Source organism: Echinops telfairi, unplaced genomic scaffold (assembly GCF_000313985.2).
Source record: "Echinops telfairi isolate 266 unplaced genomic scaffold, ASM31398v2 ScPeMD7_7400;HRSCAF=8409, whole genome shotgun sequence".
NCBI classification, from domain to species: Eukaryota; Metazoa; Chordata; class Mammalia; order Afrosoricida; family Tenrecidae; genus Echinops; species Echinops telfairi.
The window spans coordinates 41,084,128-41,104,791 of record NW_022111300.1 but is presented as its reverse complement, the minus strand read 5'-3'; the positions used below and the strand labels follow the sequence as shown (position 1 = coordinate 41,104,791).

Sequence of the window (20,664 nt, the reverse complement as noted above, 5' to 3'; positions counted from 1 at the left end):
CATACACAGCCAGACGCACACCAATCAACAGTTTCTACATGTAAAATTCAGCGACTTGGGTTACATTCTTTGAGTGGTGCGACCATTATTACCCCCGTTCCCGGGTTGTTCCTTCCCCTTTAACACATACTCACTGCCCTGTAAGTTTCCTATCTCACCTTCCCATCTGCTATTGTCAGTGTGATTCCACAGGGATCAACCTTGTCAAAAACCCCAACTCACTGCTCTTCAGTTGATTCCTACTCGTGGTGGCCCTAGGAGTAGTCCAGGCAGACTATTCCTGTAAAGATTTAAAGTCTCAGAAATCCAAAAGGATTTCTGTCCTATGGGGTCATCATGAGATAAACCTTAGAAGCACATCATGTCACAGGGACATATAACTTCTTGGTTGTGGGGAATCAGCAACCAAGAAAAAATTCAAGTTGAAAACTCACCACACGTTTTTCCCGAAAGTCTATTCCGACTGTTGTGATGAACTTGGGGTTGAATTTATTATCTGTGTATCTATAAAGAAACGTCGTCTTCCCCACCCCTGAATCTCCGAGGGCCAGGAGTTTGATCAGATAATCATAATCTCCATCAGTCATAGTGATGGTCTTGGTGGGCCTGTGGAAGAGAGGAAGAACAAGGGTGCTAGGACAGAAGTTTCCTTCGTCTCATATAAAAATCCAACAGACATCTAGTGTTCAAGAGTAAAATCCAAATTCCTGGTAGATTCAGAATTAACTTGTTCAGAAAAACTTTCAGGTTAAGAGTAAGCCCCTTGTTCACTCAGTACACAATTTTTTTTTACAATACATCAGTTAATATGGAACAGAAAGTCCAATGTTACTCCAAATGATTGTTGGCGCAGCGATTGTAGGACGTAAGCAAAATGTACCAGTTTGTTGTTGTTTCCATTAAACTAGAAGCCCCGGTGGCACAGTGGTTGCACACTGGGCTGCGAGCGGAAAGGTTACTAGTTCCAATTCACCAGTTCATCTTCAGGGGAAAGAGGAGGCTTTCTACTCCTATAAAGAGGTGCAGCCTCAGAAACCCACAAGGACAGTTCTACAGACAGAACTGATCAGATGGTAGGGAGTTTGTTTCTTTGAGCGACTTTTAAGGTCAGAAGTATGCTGCGATGAGAAGGAGAGAGTCACATAAAAAAAGATAAACAGAGAAATCATCCCATGGAGATGTAAGTGTGCTAGAGGCAGTCGGATATTATATATGGTCAGTGAAAAAAGCATGTCTAAGGAAATAATTTACACCGAATCCTGCAGAATAGGCTTTTCAATTGTGTGCATGCCAAATATTCCATATTTTATTTTTAAAAGTGAACAATTGGTGTGACAAAGCAATTATTAGAAACTATTTTGAAATCATGATACACATTTGAACAACCCATTACCTACTTAGTAATTGGCTAAATTTCTACTCCAGAGTCAAGGCCAATGATTTTCCCTTTGGTACAACTTTCGGTCAGTTTGTTGTACTGTGTCATTGGTGCGTCCAATACCAGCAAGGTCATCCAAGGTGAACAGGTTTCAGTGGAGCGTCCAGAATACAAACAGACTACAAAGAATGAATATACTGTCCGTTCTTGAGAAATTAGTGACTGAAATCCTTAAGAATCCATTGGAACATTCTGAGACATGGTTTGGAAAATGAGCCCCTCGGTCATAAGATAAATAAAATATGACGGAAGAAGTGCGGCCTTCTCAAAGTAAGAATTACCATAATGATCTGGATGGAAAAAAGCTCTTGGGACCTTCATTGGCTGATGGAGCATGGTTCAAAATGAAAAGAGACCGCTGTAAACATCTTTTAATAAAGGAATGTATTATGTACAAATGTAAGAAAATTGGAAGTCATCAAAAAGTATATAGTGCATGGGGCAAGTCTGGTGCCCAAGAACTCTTCAAAGTGTGGTAGAGCAAGGGTGTCACTTGGAGGACTACGGTGTGCCTGACCCAAGCTGTGGTATTTTCACACTCCTCGTATGCATGTGAAAGTAGAACATCAAATAAGGAAGGCCGAAGAAGAAGCAATGCATTTTAATGATGCCCGTGAAGAATATGAACAGTACCGTGGATTGCCAAAGGAACAAGCAAACATGCTTCAGAAGAATTACAGACAGACTGAAGTTAGGATGGCAAGGCCAGTCTCGCATGTTTTGGACATGTTATCAGTCTCGCATGTTTTGGACATGTTATCAGGAGAAGAACATCCTACTGGGTACGGTAGAAGGGCATTGATAAAGAGGAAGACCTTTGACTAGATGGACGGACACAGTGGTTGCAACAATGGGATTGAACACAATTGTGAGGACGGCACAGGACCAGGCAGTGTGTGCTTGTGTTGTACATATATTTGCCGAGTCAAAACCAGCTGGGTGGCACCTGACAACCCCCACCCCCACCTTCTGATTCATGCATTGTGAAAGTGGGAAAGTCATCATCTATGGAGAGAAAGGCCTATAAATAGATTCTAGAGTGGACTCATTCTTTTCCTGGATATGTAGGAGGAAGGAGAATTGTTCCCACCCTCGCAAAGCCCAGGATCCTTTGTTGTACTGCTTAAAAGCCCCACTCGCTCAAAGCCATCGACTTAAATCCAACTCCTGGGGACTGGGTAGGACAGGGCAGAACTGCCCCTTCTGGGCTTCCAAGGTTGTACATGTTTACAGGAGAAGAAAGCCTCATCTGTCTCCCATGGAGTGTCTGGTGTGTACGAACTGCTGATCTTTCAGTTATCTGCCCGTTTGTTACCCACTCTGCTAGCAGGGCTCCTTTCAAGAATCCCAGTGTAATTGAAATGTGATTCCGATGAGTTTGTTAGCCCCCCAAGAGGGAGTGTTGCGTAGTGGAAGGAAGCTTGCTGACTAAGCGCGATGCACCTGGGCACTTGTCAGCAGACCCGAACAAGCTGTAACTGACCTGAGCAGGCAGATGTCAAGCCTCTGGGCTGAAGCAATAGAAGGGTCTCATGAAGGGCCTTAGACGAGTACAGCCCAGAACAAATTGTCTTGGCTGCACACTGCCCTGATGAAGTTAATTCTGAACCCAAGCTGCTTTCAATGATCTCCAATTCCATTCCAATCTTGAGTTGTAACCTGTAAACTCCCCCATTCAACCACTAATGGTAAGCAGCGTTCATGAGTTCTGTGAGACATTGCAGTAAAGTGTTGAAGCCTAGGCTGGGACAATGAACACTGAGCGGTGAGGTAGCACTCCGTGTTAGAGATGAGAGAGACGTCAGCTTAAAGAAGCTGGACATTTGGGATCTCTTTAACCTCTGCTTCATAGGAGCCAGCTTTTTTCTGCTTTTTATGAAATAAATTATTCATTTAACAATAATCGGGGACTTAGCAAGTATTTAGCATACACACACATGCACAGGAGCACACATAAAAGTAGTACTAAGGTATCTCATTGCAAACCCTTTACCCCCTAGCATATCAAACTTGTACTTAATTAATGCAAGATCATGATGTCACTGCCAGGATTTGTATTCTTTATACATATGGACTCCCTCATGTTTGAATTATATTGCTGCTACTATTGAATTTATTATGGGTATATGTCTCTTTCATTCATTAATTGTTGTTGTTTTGTTTTGAGGTCGGACATTTTGAGCCCTACCAACAGGCATATATTTCAATTCTAAAAAGCTTTCTTTTCCCCAGGCCCTTCTGATACTACTAAGGAAAATGCTCATGATAGATAGTTGATGATCATGAATGCTCATTTTTTTAAAATATCTAGGCAAAGCATAATCATAACTCAGTAGGGCATGCCCAGTGGTCATCAGCAACCGGCCACCCTTAGTCCAAAGACACTAATATCTCACTGATCAACAGGAAATTCTTCTTGAAAACCATCTTGGCTTCCTTGTCTGTACCGCTAGAGAGATTAGATGAGATTATTCTTTAGTTTGGATCTTGCTGAATGTTTTATTAGGTCTCTGTAGCCGAAGGCGTTGCTGTTGATGCTTATTAGTTAAATGACATGCTGGAGAAAGTATCTGGCAAAGTACTGTTCTTGCTCCTTACTCAAGATATATGAAGCCCAGGTGAAACAGTGGGTAAATATTTGGCTTTTAACTGAAAGACTGGCAGTTCAAATCTGCCCAGTGATTCTGTAAGAGAAAGAGATGCTTATATCAGGATTATGGTCCAGAAAACTCTATAGGCCAGTTCTGCTATCACCTGGGACCACTATGCATTGGAAATGAACTAGATGGCACCCAAAAGCAGCAGCCCACGGCTGGTACCATCTCCATCAATCTGCCCTGAAATGCACTCCTCTTCAACACGTCTGTGGGGTAAGACAGCTTGCCATTTTACTACTGAACTTGGCGAAAACTGTTCATTTAATTGGGACAACAAAGAAATCAAATTTACTCTCACTAAGGTTTAAGTGATTGAAGCCAAATTCTTCTCTGGGCACAACCTTTGACTGTACTGAAGAAACTGAAGCTACTGGTTGCCTAAGTAGGCAATACAGATGAAGCATCCTTTATGAATGAAAGTAGAAAAGTCAAGAAGGTGTTTTTGTTTTGTTTTGGGGATGGTGAACTGTGGTTTCTGCAATATTCTCTTGTGACAGCATCAAGAAAGGTTAAATCATGAGCAAATCTAGTTAAATATTTACAAGACCCAATGTTCAGCCTCGTGATGTAGATTCAAATGTAATTCATACTCCAGTCCTAGCAAGAAAGACACGACTACACTCAAAAGTTAAATAAGACCACAGGAAATGCAGCATAATTTTGCAAGATGGGGCATGGTTAATGGTTATTAGAGTCAAATAGATGGTATGCTCTAAATTCAAATGACACATCAATCTTCCTGGATTGCATTGGTGCAAAGAGGCTTTAAAAAGAAAGATGAAGCTGTGTTTTACCTCATAACATAGGAAAGAATTAGATATAAAGAGGGGAGATTTAGAGTTATCATGTGGGAGATTATTTTCCACTTGTAGAATGATACTGGCACCACTTGTCAACTACATAAACTATGTGTATTCCTGATTGGCATCCAAACGGTGTCTCTGCTTCTGTTACAAAACCCTGCTTGGGGCCAACCTTGGGACCAATCCAGCTATGATCCAGAGTGAACAAGCCGGCCTACCATGGATCTATAACACGCTCATCCACACTGACTCTGTTCTATTAACGAAGAGAGGTGGACACTATGGAATTTTCACATGCAATGCATGGCAGTGTAGAAAACTTCATTTGTGTCTACAATAGACTACAGAAATTGACATACAACCTAGACCTCAAAGAATCTGCCTAGAAATCTTTTAATGTATTTTACCTTCACTTTATGAGCGAAGCAAACAAACAAAAACTCATAGCCATCGAATCAATTCTGACTCATAGTGACCCTCTCGGACAGAGTAAAACGTCCCCTGGGGTTTTCTGATGAAAGCCCCATGGCGCTAACTCATGATGCGATTGGAAAGTTCCATCTTGTTCCTGCAGAGCGGCTGGTGGGCCCAAGGCTGACCTTGAGGATTGCAGTCCAACTCAGAAGCAGGACGCCCTCTCGCGTTCCTCTGCACTTGGTGCTGTTCCTCTTTTTATTACTGTGTTATTTTCTCACTCCTAAAATCCTATGACCTCGATATTTTTAATCTTGGCAAAGCAAATACAACAGCACAAAGAGAAAAATGAAAACTTTGGGGAAGTTTTCCTTTCCCAAGAGCTAGTTTTATCAATGATTGAGGAAGGATCAAAGCTGACAAGTTTTGCAGTATGGTCTCATGCTGCACCATGACCGAGGGTCTTATCAGTTCTCAGTTCAGTGGATCTAAAGAGGAAGCAAACACCAGAAGGGTGCAGAGTTTCCTGAACTGTCTTGCCTCAAAGTCATTACCATGGTGTCACAAGTTAAACCATGAGAACCATGAGGTCTTTTAGACACAACAACTAAAGTGTCATGGCCAGAGCTCTTCATGAGATGCAAGGGATTGGGAAGAGTTAAGGAAACAATCCAAATTCATCAACACTCATGCAAACAAAACCCCATTTCCTGGGGTCACTAGCAACCCAGATGGGCCCTATAGGGTGGAGTAGAAGAGCCTCAGGATTTCCCAGGCTGCTGTCTTGTCATCACTACATCTTCAGGATTCCCGATCACCCAATGAAGAATCTTACTGGTGGAAGAAATCTCATGTCATCTTATAGTCAAGCCCCTCAGTTTACAGAAAGGAAATCATGTGCGGAGACATTTTGTGACTTGCAGGAATGAGTGCTGGTTACTAACAGACAAATCCAGTCTAATTTTTGTTATAATTTGAAATGAAAAATGGGTTAGATATACAATTGTTGTTGTTAAGTCCCATCTAATCAGTTGTAACGTATAGCAACTCTATGTACACCCGAATGAAATACTGCCCAGGCTACCTCGCTGAGGATCTTCCTCGTTTTTCTTGACCCACTGCTGTATCAAGCATGAGCTCCTTCTGTAGGGACAAATCCCTCCTGATAACATGACTGAAGTTCATGAGATGAACTGTCATATGTAGCTGCCGCCCTCTTTCCTAAAGACTATTTTGGCTGTACTTCTTCCAAGACAGGCTTGCCTGTTCTTCTGGCAGTCCATGGGATAGTTACTAGTCCTTGACAACATCATAGTTCAAACACGTCTGTTCTTCTGCAGACTTTCCCCTTCATTGTCTAGATTTCACGTGCATGTGAGGCGACGGAAGATACCATGGCCAAGGTCAGGTGCACTTTAGCTCACAACATGCTATCTTTGCTGTTGAACACCGTTAGAGTTCTTTTGTAGCAGAATTGCCCGGTGCAATATGTCACGTGATTTCCTGACCACCACTTCTAGAAGCATTGATTGTAGATCCAATGAAAAGGAAATACTTGACAAGTTCAATATTTTCTCCAGTTATTGTGATGTTGCTAACTGGATCAGTTGTGAAAATGTTTGCTTTCCTGATGTTGAGGTGTCCTCCATACTAACGGCTGTAGTCTTTATCTGAAGCTTCTTTCTTCTGTAGAGTGTCTACCTTCTTGCATTAGCTGCTCAACGTACACACTGAATAAGTAGGGCAAAATGATACAGCTTTAACACCCACCTTTCCTGACTTAAAACCACATAGTATCTCCTTGTTCTGTTTGAATGGTTACCCCTTAGTCTAAATACAGGTTCCATATGAGCAAAATTAAGTGCTCTGCAACACCCACCCCCACTGCCTTTTTGCTATATTTTCAATAGAATGTCATGATCCATACAGTTAAATGCCTTCATGTAGTCAATAAAATATAAGCAAACATCTATTCTCTGCTTTCAGTCACGGGTGATCTGATACCATTAATGATAAGCACAAGGTAGTGGTATTTTCATTTTACGGGTGTAGGGGATATTTTCCTGTATGTTTAAAGAAATGTAAATTTTAAAACTTGTATTTGTTTTGACTCATAGTTGACCTTACGTACAATAGAAGGAAACCATGCACAGTCAAGTGTTACCCTCACAATAGTGCTATGCTTGAGCCACTGTTGCAGCCACTGCATCAATCTATCTCATTGAGGGTCCTCCGGTTTCTAACTGACTCTTTACTAAGCCTGAGGCTCTTCTCCAGGGACTGGTCTCTCTTGATAACATGTCCAAAGAACATGAGATAAAAATCTCTCGCCATCCTTGTCTCACCATCTTTGCCTTCTTTTATTTTTTAACTAGTACATCTCAATGCTGCCTATAGGTTTTCTTTTTTTCCTGCTACATTTAATTCTTTCTTTTCTTAAAATCATTTTATTGGGAGCTCTTACCATTCCTCTTACAAACCATACATCCATTGTGTCAAGCCCACTTGTACCTCTATTGCTATCATCCTTTCAGAAGCACTTCCTTTCTATTTGAGCCTGTGGTATCAGTTCATTTTTTCCCTCTCTTCACCACCTTCCCACCCTCATGAGCACTTGGTAAATTATAAGTTATTAGTATTTTCATTTCTAACACCAACCACTGTCTCCCTTTACCCATGTTTCTGTTGTTCATCCCCCTGGGTGGGAGGGTGGGGGTTATATGTCGATCATTGCCACCAGCTCTCCCTTTCTCCCCTACCCTCATGGTATCGCTACTTCCATTATTGTTCCTGAGGGGTTTATCTATCCTGGATTCCCTGTGTCGAGAGCTCATATCTGTACCAGTGTACATGCTCTGGTCTAGCTGGATTTATAAGGCAGAACTGGGTTCATGAGAGTGGGGGTGGGGGAGAGGAAGCATTAAAGAACGAGAGGAATGTACTATGTTCAATTCTTGTTCAGTGTAGTAGGAACTCAATAAATTTGACAAGAAGTCAAGAAGTAGTTCTACTTGGGTTGCAGACCATACCTGCATGAGTTTATTCCAAAGAGAACATCTTAAAACATGTCTCTGTGAATCATGAAGGCGAGCAGATTGGTTTCTCAGTAATACAAGACTTAGACTCATTAGGGTGCCTTCAAAAAAAATCCAATGAAAACTGGCTTCTGCGGGGATCTGTTGGGCCAGTTCAATTCAGAGAGGTCTGCTCGTTGCTCTCTACTGGGGAGCTTAGCAAATGCTACCATCATGCGCCGAGAACGACTACACAGACAGAAGTACCCACACCAACTTCAGTGCTCTTTGAGAATCTAATCATTAACAATCTCAAGGGTGTTATAGCAAGCAAAGACGGAATCCTGTGATTTCTTAACTGATTAAACTAATAAAAACCAGCCCACTCTGTTAAAGGTGCTCAGAAAGTTGAAATTGGCAGACAGATAAGATCGTACGTTACGTTCAGTATAGTTGGTTTCAATACAGCAAAGCCGCCAAGCGTGTAATGTGTAGATAGTTAATATTTCCTTATTTATCTGAATTTGACTGGCTGGTGTTGGCTCCCGTAGAAACATGCTGAGGTCTGGCATTCTCGTCACGCGCTGTTTCATTGTGCAATGGTAGCTTGAAGCTGGTATACACTGGCTGACCTAGACAGGCTGCCTTCCATAGCCACGTCCATGGCCTTGGGGCTGGGGCTCAAGGGTGGGCATCGGTGCTTCTCCAAGGACTGGTGCCCATGGTGTGGACCGATAGTTTCAGCAAGGAAGAGAGTTTTGAAAGGGTGCAGAGTTTTTAAACATACATTTGCTCTAGTGTGTTGCATTAGCATTTTGTTCTGTTAGGAAGGTTAGGACCGTTCATTTTTATTCCAATGTTTCTTCAAGGCTATCTTGACTTCGTGGCTGTGTTATAGAAGATTCAAACCAAATTGCAAAAATAAATCAGTGTCAACTTCATAATCGAACCACCTATGCCTTAGTTGACAGCACTCAGTGTGTCTTTCGGCATGATCCGATCTGTTTTTAAAAATCAGTGTCCGTTTTGTTTCTCTCTGTAATCAAATGCTCTAACAGAATAGAGGCGAATTAAGAATTCATTAAGCTCTGTCGCTCAGCTTCCACAGCCTTGCAGTAAAGCACAACCACACCAGCACAGGCCTGTTTACGATGGATTTACTGCCGAGGACATAATTCTCACAAATTAAATTCACTTCTAGGTCAGTGAATGATTTTATTTCTCTAAACAGTATTGTTTGCCTCCCGTCTAAAGCAGCAATACCATTTTACCCCTTGGCTTATTTTTGCATCTCCTGCAACTAATGTTTCTTTTTATGAACTGTTTATATTGGAAAATTGCAAATATATTCAAAATGTGAAGGAATGGTGTAACGTGTGACCAATCATTCAGCATCAACATTCCTCTTGCATGAGTGATCCTGGGATATCTGCCCTAAGCCATCAACCCAATGATGATGAGGCAAATACTAGCCATAAAAACATATTATCCATTAATAATTCAATCTATCGCAGACACGTTTAGGTCAGAGCGCCAGTGGCACCTTGGGGAGCCCTGGTGGCATAGTGGGTTATTTTGTTGGGAACCACCAGGCGCGCTCTGATGACGGTTTCTGCTGCCTTAAAGTGTTAGTCTCAAAAGCCCACGTTTTGGGGGGGAGGAGTGAGGGGGGCGTGAAGTTCTTCTCTGTCTTCAGTATTGGCAGTGAGTTTGTTATTATTTCTTAAGTCTCTGTCCTGGGGTTCTCGGGTACCTGGCAGGAATTTTAACAGCATTGCTAAACTCTGCCCACTAGATGCCAGCCATCAATGACTCCAGATTTTTCCAAATGCCCCCTCATCTAAAAGATAAGCACTCCTTTTGTTCTTCATAATTACATCCCATTATCACACCGGAAAAAAGGTACAATGATTTATCCAACATAGACCCAGAGATAATCAGATAGCTTGTGCATTCTTCTCATAGCTGGTTCACATGGGCCCAAAAACGGTCCATACCCTTCGAATCGGAGTGCTCCTCCCACTAGCAATTTTGTTTTGATTCAAGAAACAGCAACAAAGCGCCTACATGATTGGTGCAGCAGAATTTCCTATAGTCTGGATTTGCTGATTGTATCTGTAGGGAGTCTATGCAGGTTTGATGTCATAATCACACCTATTTCACAGGTGGTGGTGAATCCTTTCTGCAGGAGGCACCTATGCTGTCTGCTAGTCCTTTTCTCTGTCCTGTGAGCTGCCAGATCCATTAACTCACTTAAACCAGAACCCACGTGACTGGTGTCAAAATCGATTCTGACACGTAATGATCGCATCCCATCACTGGTTCCCTGGAAAGCTGCACGTCTTCTATAAGGAGACACTTTCTCTCACAATCCTCTTACATCGTTTCAGGAACATTCATCAAGGAAACCAAAAAACTCACTGCCACCGAGGCACGCCCGACTCACAGCAACCGGCCCCTGTGGGTTTCCACGACTGTAACTCTTGACCGAGTTTCGCCCTGCACACGGCACCGGTGGTTTCTAACTGCTGACCTCGGGTTAACAGCCCAACAGGTTTTCTGTGCCCTGCCCTTTTAAAACCTGGTTTTGGAAATTTCTAGTTGGGTCTGAGGCATCTCTCTGTGGTAAGAAATGTTGGGTTTGGGTTTTTTTTTTTCTTTTCTTTTTGAGACAACAAAGGTGAAAGAGACAGTACCAACCAAATCCATTGCCATTGAGTGGTTTCTGACTCACAGAGACGCCATAGGACAGAGCAGAACTGACCCATATGGTTCCTAAGACTGTGTTCTTTGTAGAAGCCAACTGGTGCCACTTTCTCCTACAGAGCGGTTGATGGGTTAGAACCATCAACCTTTAGTTAGCAGCCTAGGGCTTAAACCATATGCATATGCCACTTGGCAGCTTGTGTGTGCTCTCTCTCCCCCCTTTCCCCTCCTTCCTTCTCTCTCCCTCCCTCTCACTTCTTCTCTCCCTCTCTCTTTGAGAAAACTCACCAAATCAAACTCACTTCCATCAAGCCAAAGAGGACTCATACTGACCATATAGGACAGAGTAGAACTGCTCTTATGGAGATTGGAACTCATTTCAGGAGTAGAAAGCCTTATCTTTCTCCAGTGGCTAGTGGTTTCAGACCTCTGAACCTGTGGTTAACAGACCAACGCATTACCCTCTATGCCACCAGGGCTTCTCTCTCTCTGTCTCTGTTTTGAGAAAAGTGTGTTATACATTCATGAATGCATGAATTTAAATATACAGGTATGTAGTAAGCTTACTATCTATAATATGTGCTGTGAAATACTGGATTAGCTTATTTGGATGCTGTATAAACATCATAATATATGCATATGGTTCTCATACAATCAGTAGTTAAATCTTATAAAGTCTATCATCCTAAAGCCTCATGGGACCACCCTCACCCCTGCCCCTACCCTCCAAATCTGTAAATTGTAAGTTGGGGCTCCTATTTTATATTCTGTATATGTTGCCAATGTTGTTATTGTTTAAGTAGTTATAGATTTCCGTATACTAATTTTATTTCTTGACATGTTGCTAAATGTTCTTAATAATTATAGTGATTTTTTTTCAACTGCTTTTTTTGAGCTTTCCGAAGGACAATCATATCAGCAATCATAATAGATATTGTTTTAGTTATCTGCTCCAAATTCTAATGCTTATAATTGTTTTCTACTGTTTACTTCACTAGCTAGAGTAGTGGAGATAGTGGACATCAGTATCTTCATGTTGATTTTACTTTATTGGACAACTTTCTGCATAATAGAGTGATAGGATACAGTACCAGTATGCTTAGTACTTCATATGTCAGCTGGGATATATCACGAAGCACTTGATGATGAAACTCAAGGAAGGATTGCAACCTTCAGCATGGATGACAACACAATGTAAAGAGAACCAAAATCCTCACAACTGGACCAATAAGGAACATCATGATACGCAGAGAAAGAATTGAAGTTATATTTCATCTTACTTGAACCCACAAATCAATGCTCTCGGAAGCAGCAGTCAAGAGGTGAAACAATGAATTGCATCAGGTAAATTGATTGGACAAGATCTGTTTTACATGAGGAAAAGCAAGGATGTTACTTTGAGGACAAAGTTGCGCTTGACCCAAGCCAGGGGATTTTCAATTGCGTGATATGCGTATGAAAGTTGGACATTTTTATTGAATAAAGAAGTCTGAAGAAGAATGGATGCGTTCAAATCATAGTGGTAGTGCAGACTATTGAAAGTATTGTAGACTGCCAAAAGAACCAAGTCTGTCTGTCCTGGAGGAAGTACAACCAGAACACTCCTTAGAAGCAAGGATGGCAAGACGTTGTCTTATGGACTTTGGACATATTATCAGGAGAGATGAGTCCTTGGAGAAAGACAGCATAGTAAAGTAGAGGGGCAGCTAAAGGAAGGAAGACTCTGGACAAGATGAACTGATACAGTGCCTTTAACAATGGGCTCAAACATAGGAACAATTGAGATATAAAATTTTGCATATTTCTATATCTCTGTGAAAAGATTTAGGAAACCAATCACTCTTTTTTCTTCATGAGTTCATTTTGATTTTCATTTTATTACATTAATCCTCATTTTCTATCAACACCATCCATTTTCCCCTAAGAACAGTAGTTCTCAACCTTCTCAATGCTGTGACCCTTTAATACAGTGTCTCATGTTTTGGTGACCCGCCCAACCATAAAATTATTTTTGTTGCTATTTCATCACTGTAATTTTGCTACTGTTATGAATTGGGTGACCCCTGTGAAAGAGTTGTTTGACCCCCAAAGGGGTCGTGACCCACAGGTTGAGAGCCACTGCATTTCTAACCCTGCCCTTTAACTTCAACATTTAACCATATCTACAACTTCCTCATCTACAAGTTTCTACATTTCTCTAATTTTCCCCTAACATCTATATGTCCATCAAGAGATGGAGTGCTTTGAGGTCAAGTTCTAGTGGTCCTTGGAATTCAGCACTTACATGTAACTAAAACACAAATGTATTCGAGGTCAATTATTATTGAGAAGCCTTCGGCTTACCAAAAGTCCTCATAATCAGAATGAGTTCCTGTCTGATCCAAGAGAACTGAAAGAGCTTTTAAATGACTCTAGTTGCTAAGATTGATCCATTCCGGTCAACCCTTTTCAGGAATGTCCCCACTCTCAGATGAGTACCACTCAGCAGGAGGCTGCCAATTGCCGAGTTATCTGGTTTCTGGAGATGGCACACTATTGACAGGGGTTTGAAATGGAACCTTTTTGAGAAGAACATGGGAGCGAAGGTCTACATGATCCCGAGACTCATATGTACCTGTGATGGGGAAGCAGCTCCCTAATTGGTGTGCCCTTTAAAACAGCATTTAGCAGAAGAGATTCAAATTTCTGGGTTTGTTCAAGCAATTCAAGCTTTTGGCCTCCAATGAGAAAACTATCAGTGAGGGGGTGGTGAAGCGGGGTGGCGGCAGTGGGGGGAAAGCCAGTATTTTCCAAACCTGCCTGTTCCGATTCAGACGAACTTCTGGGCTTTGTGTTCATAAGCTACAGGAATTGAAGAATGCCTTCTTAAAGCTGATAACCTCGACTATGCATTCACAAAAAGAAAGGGTTTAGAACTTCATTGTCTTGAAACCTTGAACCTAACGAGCTCATAATGCACTCAGGTCACCCTGTGGGTGCAAGTCCATTGCAACTCAAACATGACATCCATGACCCACAGGTTCGCCTTGTTGGCACAGAAGAAAGTAAAAGTCATCGAGTTGTGTTCTTCCAGCTTCCACAAGATCTCCTCCTTGAGCTTTCATGAATCCGGCCTCAGCTGTGTGGGTAGCTGTGGGAGGAAGGCCCCAACTTCCTCTGTAGGTTATCTGCTCCATCGAGGTGAGAGATGGTGAGACACAGGTAAGTTCTCGTTGTCCTCATGGCTTCTCGTTTGTCCCCAGAGATTCCTGCTGGACTTTGTTCTCTCTGCTGCACGATCTTTCCACCCTCAACTTGTTCCTCTGACTCCAGAGACAATACCAGGCATCAAAACAAAAACAATAGGTTCCTAGACTATCTAGCCAGCTCTCACAATTGCAAAAGGTCTAATATGATTCATAAATCCCTTATTCCACATCACACGTAATGGTTCTAATTTACGCTAACAAAAAGTTTTAGTATGTTAGCAATTGACTCTCCTTACTTCAGGTACAGCCCTCATTAAAATAAAAAAACAAATCTTTAGACAGCTGTAAGTATTCTTATAGCTAAGATAGCACCATGGACAGGATACCTGCTTCAAATCTTACTAAGCATGCCTCAATTCAAACCCTTACAGTTCACTTTTGAAAGATAGCCCCTCAGTCACCACATGGAGGGTTGCTTAGACCTTCTGATACACATTTGAAGGTTTTTTCAGTAGATCGGACTATAATGGAAGTATTTTGCAATATTTTGATATCAACTGAAAAATAGTTGTGGTGGTCTTGTAGGGTAAGCATGGGACTGCTAATGGCAAGGCTAGCAGTTCAAAGGCACCAGCTGCTCCTCGGGAGAAAGTTGAGGCTGTCTGCTCCCATAAAGATTGACAGTCTCTGGATGGGGCCGCGATGAGTTGCCATGGACCTGACAGCAGCGGCTTTGATTTTGGGTTGGATTCAACCTTAAGGTGTGGTTTGGGCATTACTCTTGAAATTTTCCCAAAGAGGCCACACATATGTGTTTCAAGGCAATTAGCTGGGAGTTATAATTCCATTTTCTATTCTGGTTGGCAGGATGCAAGGAAGCTGAGTATTAACATGCAAAAGAGTGCAGTTGGGCCCCTGTATCACACTTCTGAAAATTAACTCAAAGGTGGATCACAGACTTAAATATCGGTGGTAAAACTTTAAAACTATTAGAAGAAAACATAGAAATAAGTCTTTGAACTTCACAATAACCTTCAATCATACAATGCCTTCTTAAATAGGACAACAAAATCCCAAATGGCAAATAAATAAATAAATTTGTCTTCATCAAAAATAGAATTGAAGGTATTAAAAGATACCTTCAAAATTATATATCACTTATACCCACTGAACCTAAAATTCAAACTCCCCAAGGATTCTTCACAGTCACTGCAACAGCGAACTAGAATCACAAGGAGGATAAGAACCTTTGAGAATCCTCATACCGCTATGGTAGCCATAGCCATGGTGCAGCTGCTTTGGAAAAGAATTTGTCTCCAAAGGCTAGACGTTGGGTTATCATATGAGTTAGGAATTCCACCGCTCAGAATGAATCTCTAGAAATCACTCTATAGGCTTACTTTTCACAAATAAGTTTTTGTTTATAAAAAGCATTGTCATTTCACAAGGTTCTGATAACTAACCTGATAGGTGAATGGGCCCACAAATGGGAACTTCATGATTGATACTCATTGAGAAAAACCTAGCAGGTTGGGTTTCCAAGCCAGGGTTTTGAAGGGTTCAAGCCAATTCAGTCATGGTCAATCAAGCAAAACTAGAGCAGACATGAATTTTTAAAATCTTGGTGACCCGGAACATTAACTGAACAGGAAAAATGACATATTGAAACCTGAAAAATGGGTAGCTTGGAAGAGATGTCATCAACCCTTCGGCAGGCTGGTACATGTCATTGGATTAATGTCGGGACGGTGGAGAGTACACACATTCCAAGTGGCAGAGGGGGCTGCCACCTTTGAGCTGTGCACTGCCATTTTCAATCCATCTGGTGAAAAGGCTTGGTTGCTATGCAATGCACATGCTCCCCTTATTTTCTAAGAGGAAGATCAAGTTTCTCACGGAGCTTCAACCCACAATTTTCTCCACTCTGTTTACTGTTACGGTTCACCCAAGTTTTTATAAATTTAGGTCGTATTTTGACTTTGTCAACCATGACTGAACAGGGCTGAAGCAATTCAAAGTCCTGGCCCAAATGACGACAGTGGGATGACATATGGAACTTGAGTATGTCATTCTCCACCTCTGGCATGTCTAGCAGAAATGACTCTTGAAAGCTAGACTCTATTGCCTCCTTCAGCAGCTGAATCCAATGTAGAAAAAAAAATCACTGGATAAGAAAAGAATGAGTTCATCTAACCTGATCCTGTGAACATTGAGAGTAATTTCCTTTTGCTGATTGCTATCAACAGAGCTCGTCAACTGTACGCTGTTGGGCTGAAAAACATTGTTACACTGCCTTTAATAGTTTTTCCGAGTTACAAGGCATTTTGTTTCCTCATCGATACTAAATTTTGTTTTCCTGATAAACAATATCATTCCACTCATCCAAAACACATGTACTACTGGTACTGAAGATATTATACTCTCATAAATGTTTAGATTAGCTAAACTAAGCTTTGATGACTTTTTTGAAATATTTAACATTTGATCTAAGAATTTTTCTGCTTGGGTTCTGAAGTGGGCTGCACAACTTTTTCTAAAGGAGTTATCATTGAAAAATAAAATGTCTCCCTAGATTCTCTCAGACAGGGTTTTAGCTGAGCCACAACTAGGTTTGGTTGCTAATCTATCTATATAGACTAGTGAAAAATTTGTGATATATGTGAAAGATTCTTTCTAAATAAGATTTGAAAAAATATATAAACATACACAAATATAAATATATATATTTCAAAAGAATCTTTCATAAATATCTCTTCCAAAATTCCAAACAATCTTATGATGCCAAAGAGGTAAACTGATCTCTCATTGAGCCAATTAGGAAATAGACAGAAAAAGACCAATGCCTCTCCTGAGGTCAGTCACCAGGGACCAAAGAATTATTTTTGTTGTGGTTAGGTACCATCAAGCCATTGAGTGGTTCCAACTCATGGTAACCCTATGTCCAGCAGCACAAAGCACCACCCAGTTCAGCTTCTCCTCCCAATTGTGCCTATGTTTCAGCTCATTGGGGCAGTCACTGTGAATGCCATCCATCTCCCTGAGGGCCGTCCTCTTCTTCACTGCCTTTCCACTTGACCAAGCAGGATGTCCTTCTCCAGGGGCTGGTCTCCCCTGAAAACATGTTCAAAGTATGTGCGACCAGGTCTCACCATCCTGGCTTCTCAGGAGCATTCTGCCTGACTTGTTCCTTTGGCAGTTCATGGTTCTTTCAATATCCTTCTCCAAACCCACAGTTCACGTGTATCCATTTTTCTTTAGCCTTCCTTATTCAATGTTCAACTTTCATTTGCATATGAGGCAATTGAAAATACCAAGCTTGGGTCAGGGGTACCTTAGTACTCAAAATAACATCATCGCTTTCAACGCTTTAAAGAGGTCTTATGCCGCAGATTTACTCAATGCAATGGGGCCTTTGATCTCTTGACTGCTCCTTCCAAGAGCATTGGTTGTGGATCCAAGTCAGGTGAAATCCCTGACAACTTCAATCTCTGTTTATTGTGATTTTGCTTATTGGTCCAGTTGTGAAAACGTTTGTTTTCTTTACATTTAGTTGTAAGCCACACTGAAGGCTGTAATCCTCGATCTTCACTAGCAAGTGTTTCAAGCTCTTCGCAATTTCAGCAAACAAGGTTGTGTCATCTGCATATTGCAGGTTGTTAATAACCCTTCCTCTAATCCTGGTACCCTGTTTTCTTTGTATAATCCATCCCTCATGATTATTTTCTCAGCATACCGATTTAATTAGTACTGTGAGAGCATTCCACCCTGATGCATACCTTTCCTGAATTGAAACCGTGACCTATGCCCACGTGCTCTTAGTTCAACTGCCTCTTGATCCATGCACAGGTTCTGCATGAGCACAATTTAAAGTTCTGGACCAGAAAAGAAGTTTTCCTAACTCAGGGGTTCTTCAAGTTGGCTGCAGTAGAAGCTCCCTGCTGCCCAGGCTCTAGCGAACTCATTACCTCTTAACGGCTATGATGAGACATAAACATTAGCATGTTTAAATGCTCCCCACAAGGTTCCAATGTACAGCCAAGGTTGAGAACCGCTGCCTCGCCTCTCAGCTCAGAGACTCGCCCCTTCTTCCACCCCACTCCCGTATGAACAGCTAGTAACTTTAATCTCACTATGAAGCTACTAGGAGAGGATTGTTGATCACTCTCACATCCATTCCTAAGACAAATGCTAGCTAAGAAGATGGTGCCTTTCCATCACAGGCCCTACGTCACCGGGCTAAAAGGGTACCGGTGATGGCACTGTTTCTTCCTCTGATCGTGAGAGCATTCTGTCCTCCAAGAAGCCAGTCAAATCATTCATTTTCTGTTTCTTTCACATGGGGAGACAAGGAGGACACATGAAAACAGAACAATGGTCTTGTCAGATTGTGTGGTATGTACTAAGACTTGGAAGTCATGTGTGGAAATTGAAACATCTACCTTTTATGTCTCTAAGTAGAAAAACATCTTTCCATTAAAGAACCCCTTATTTAATAAAATGTTTTATTAAATTTTCAAACGTGGCCCTAGTCGTTTTGCAAATTGGGTTCCTTTCCTGCCTGCTACTTTGAGGAAATCATACTAAAGTCCCACGACTCTGCTTCATGGTCAGAGAGAGGGCCCAGGAACCAAAGTATCTGCCCACAAACTCTGCCTTCCTGAAAAGTAAGGACGCCAGATTGAATATATCTATGGGCTCAGAGCAAAAGGTCTGTGGAAAAAAACCTCTGGTACATATTAAGATTTTCTCTCAAAAAATAATTCTAACTAACCTACCCAAACCCCAAAACCACACCCACTTCCATGGAGTCGACTCCGACTTAGAGCTGACGAAAGGTTTCCAAGACTAAATATTTACAGTAGCAGAAAGCTGAGAGCCTAGAGCTGCGGTTGGGTTTGAACCACTGACCTAAGAGTTAGCAGCCAAATGCTTACCCGATAGTGCCACCAGGGGTCCTTAATTAACCCACAGAAACATAAGTCCAAGAATTACAAAAGATAAGAACTGCCCCTTGATCCACGTAGAGGTTCTGCATGAACAGAATGAAGTTAGGGCTTGCTCGGGTTCTGACAATGGGGGGAATCCCAGGATGGGCGCCTTTCCTGAGACTTCCTACGAACAGAATGTCAGCTGGTCATTGCTTTTGCAGACCCTGAAAAAGTATTGATGATTTTAATAAATGCTAGAAGAGAGAGATTTCGCCTCAAGAGAATAATAGATTAAGTCCAAAGAAAATGCTTATTTGTCTTTCAAAGACTCTGTATACATTACATAGATGGTACAATAATCTAAATTCATGAATTAGAGTTTTACTTGTCCACTAGGTGGGAAGTTAGGCTCTCTTGAAAAGATGGCGCTTAACCTTTATGTGGTTAGAGAGATAGTAAACAAATGTCAAACCCCGAGGTTTGATGTTATTTGAAGTCAGGTCTCTACCTCAGAGAATCTAAGGCTCCAAGTCCGACAGGTGTTCAGAGACCAGAGAACAACCTAACAAGGAAGGTGCAGGCGATGATGGAAGAGCCATCGGGCGGGGGTGGGGGGGGCTTTCTAGAGGAGGGGGGATGAGTGAGAGATTGATGAGTGTTCAGGGATTGGAACCCGAGGAGCGCGGGTCCCAAAGGCAAAGTGTGCACAGACCCAGCTGATGCACTTGGCTCTGCAGGGGAAGCAGGGGTCCGGGGTGACAGGGGAACAGGTGGGCTGTGGAGTATACAGATCTGGATTTGCAAGTTTAAATTCAGTCAAGAAGCCTGGGAAAATGATGTATTCAACCCTGATTGTGGAGGTCTTTATCTACAGTAGTAAGTATTGTAAGATACCCGTCTCAATGCATGCAAGCAACATGACCTGAACTCCTGTCCACTTTAGACTTGGCAGGAAACAGCCATAACATATTCTTTTGACTAATTATGCAATGCAATCAAAACACCAGGTAATTAACCAAACGGGCTACTTTAGAGTCAGAAATGAAGTCACAAATTTCTTAGAACAAAGACAGCACAGGCATCCCAAGGAACAGGGATGACTACATTTTAGCCAAGCTGGTTTTGCTTTTACTTCGTTAGCAAAACACTGGATGATTTTGGCCACCCCATCGACTGCTCGAGCTCTTATTAAAAATTGACATACAATATGCCAACAATGACTAATTATCACTTTAATGAGCCTATTGTTTACATCTTGGCAGTAATCTAATCAATTGACCATGTCTAAAGCACACATAACATTTTCCAATATAAAATATTTATAATTCTTCCTTTGTCAATGTTCCCCACCAGCTGTGTCTGGTGAGAAAAGTCATCATTAACACAAAGGCACTGACAGCGATGCCCACCTTTCGCTGCTCTGGTTCATTTTAAAGTTTAATCAGACCAAAGCAGAAGGCAGATTCCCAGAACCTCACCCAGGGATTGCTGAAGTTCTGACCATGGTGGGGGGGGG

General features: G+C 41.8%; 1 protein-coding gene across 2 annotated transcripts in view; it reads right to left on the bottom strand.

Moving 5' to 3' along the window:
• RAB27B (RAB27B, member RAS oncogene family) overlaps positions 1-20,664 on the bottom strand; it is a 185,771-nt gene that overhangs the window by 16,440 nt on the left and 148,667 nt on the right. For both annotated transcript variants that reach the window (XM_004702997.4, XM_045296286.1), the window contains one exon: positions 435-606. In XM_004702997.4, the coding sequence (XP_004703054.1) occupies positions 435-587 (153 nt within the window). In that variant the 5' untranslated portion in view covers positions 588-606. The remainder of the gene's footprint in view (positions 1-434; positions 607-20,664) is intronic.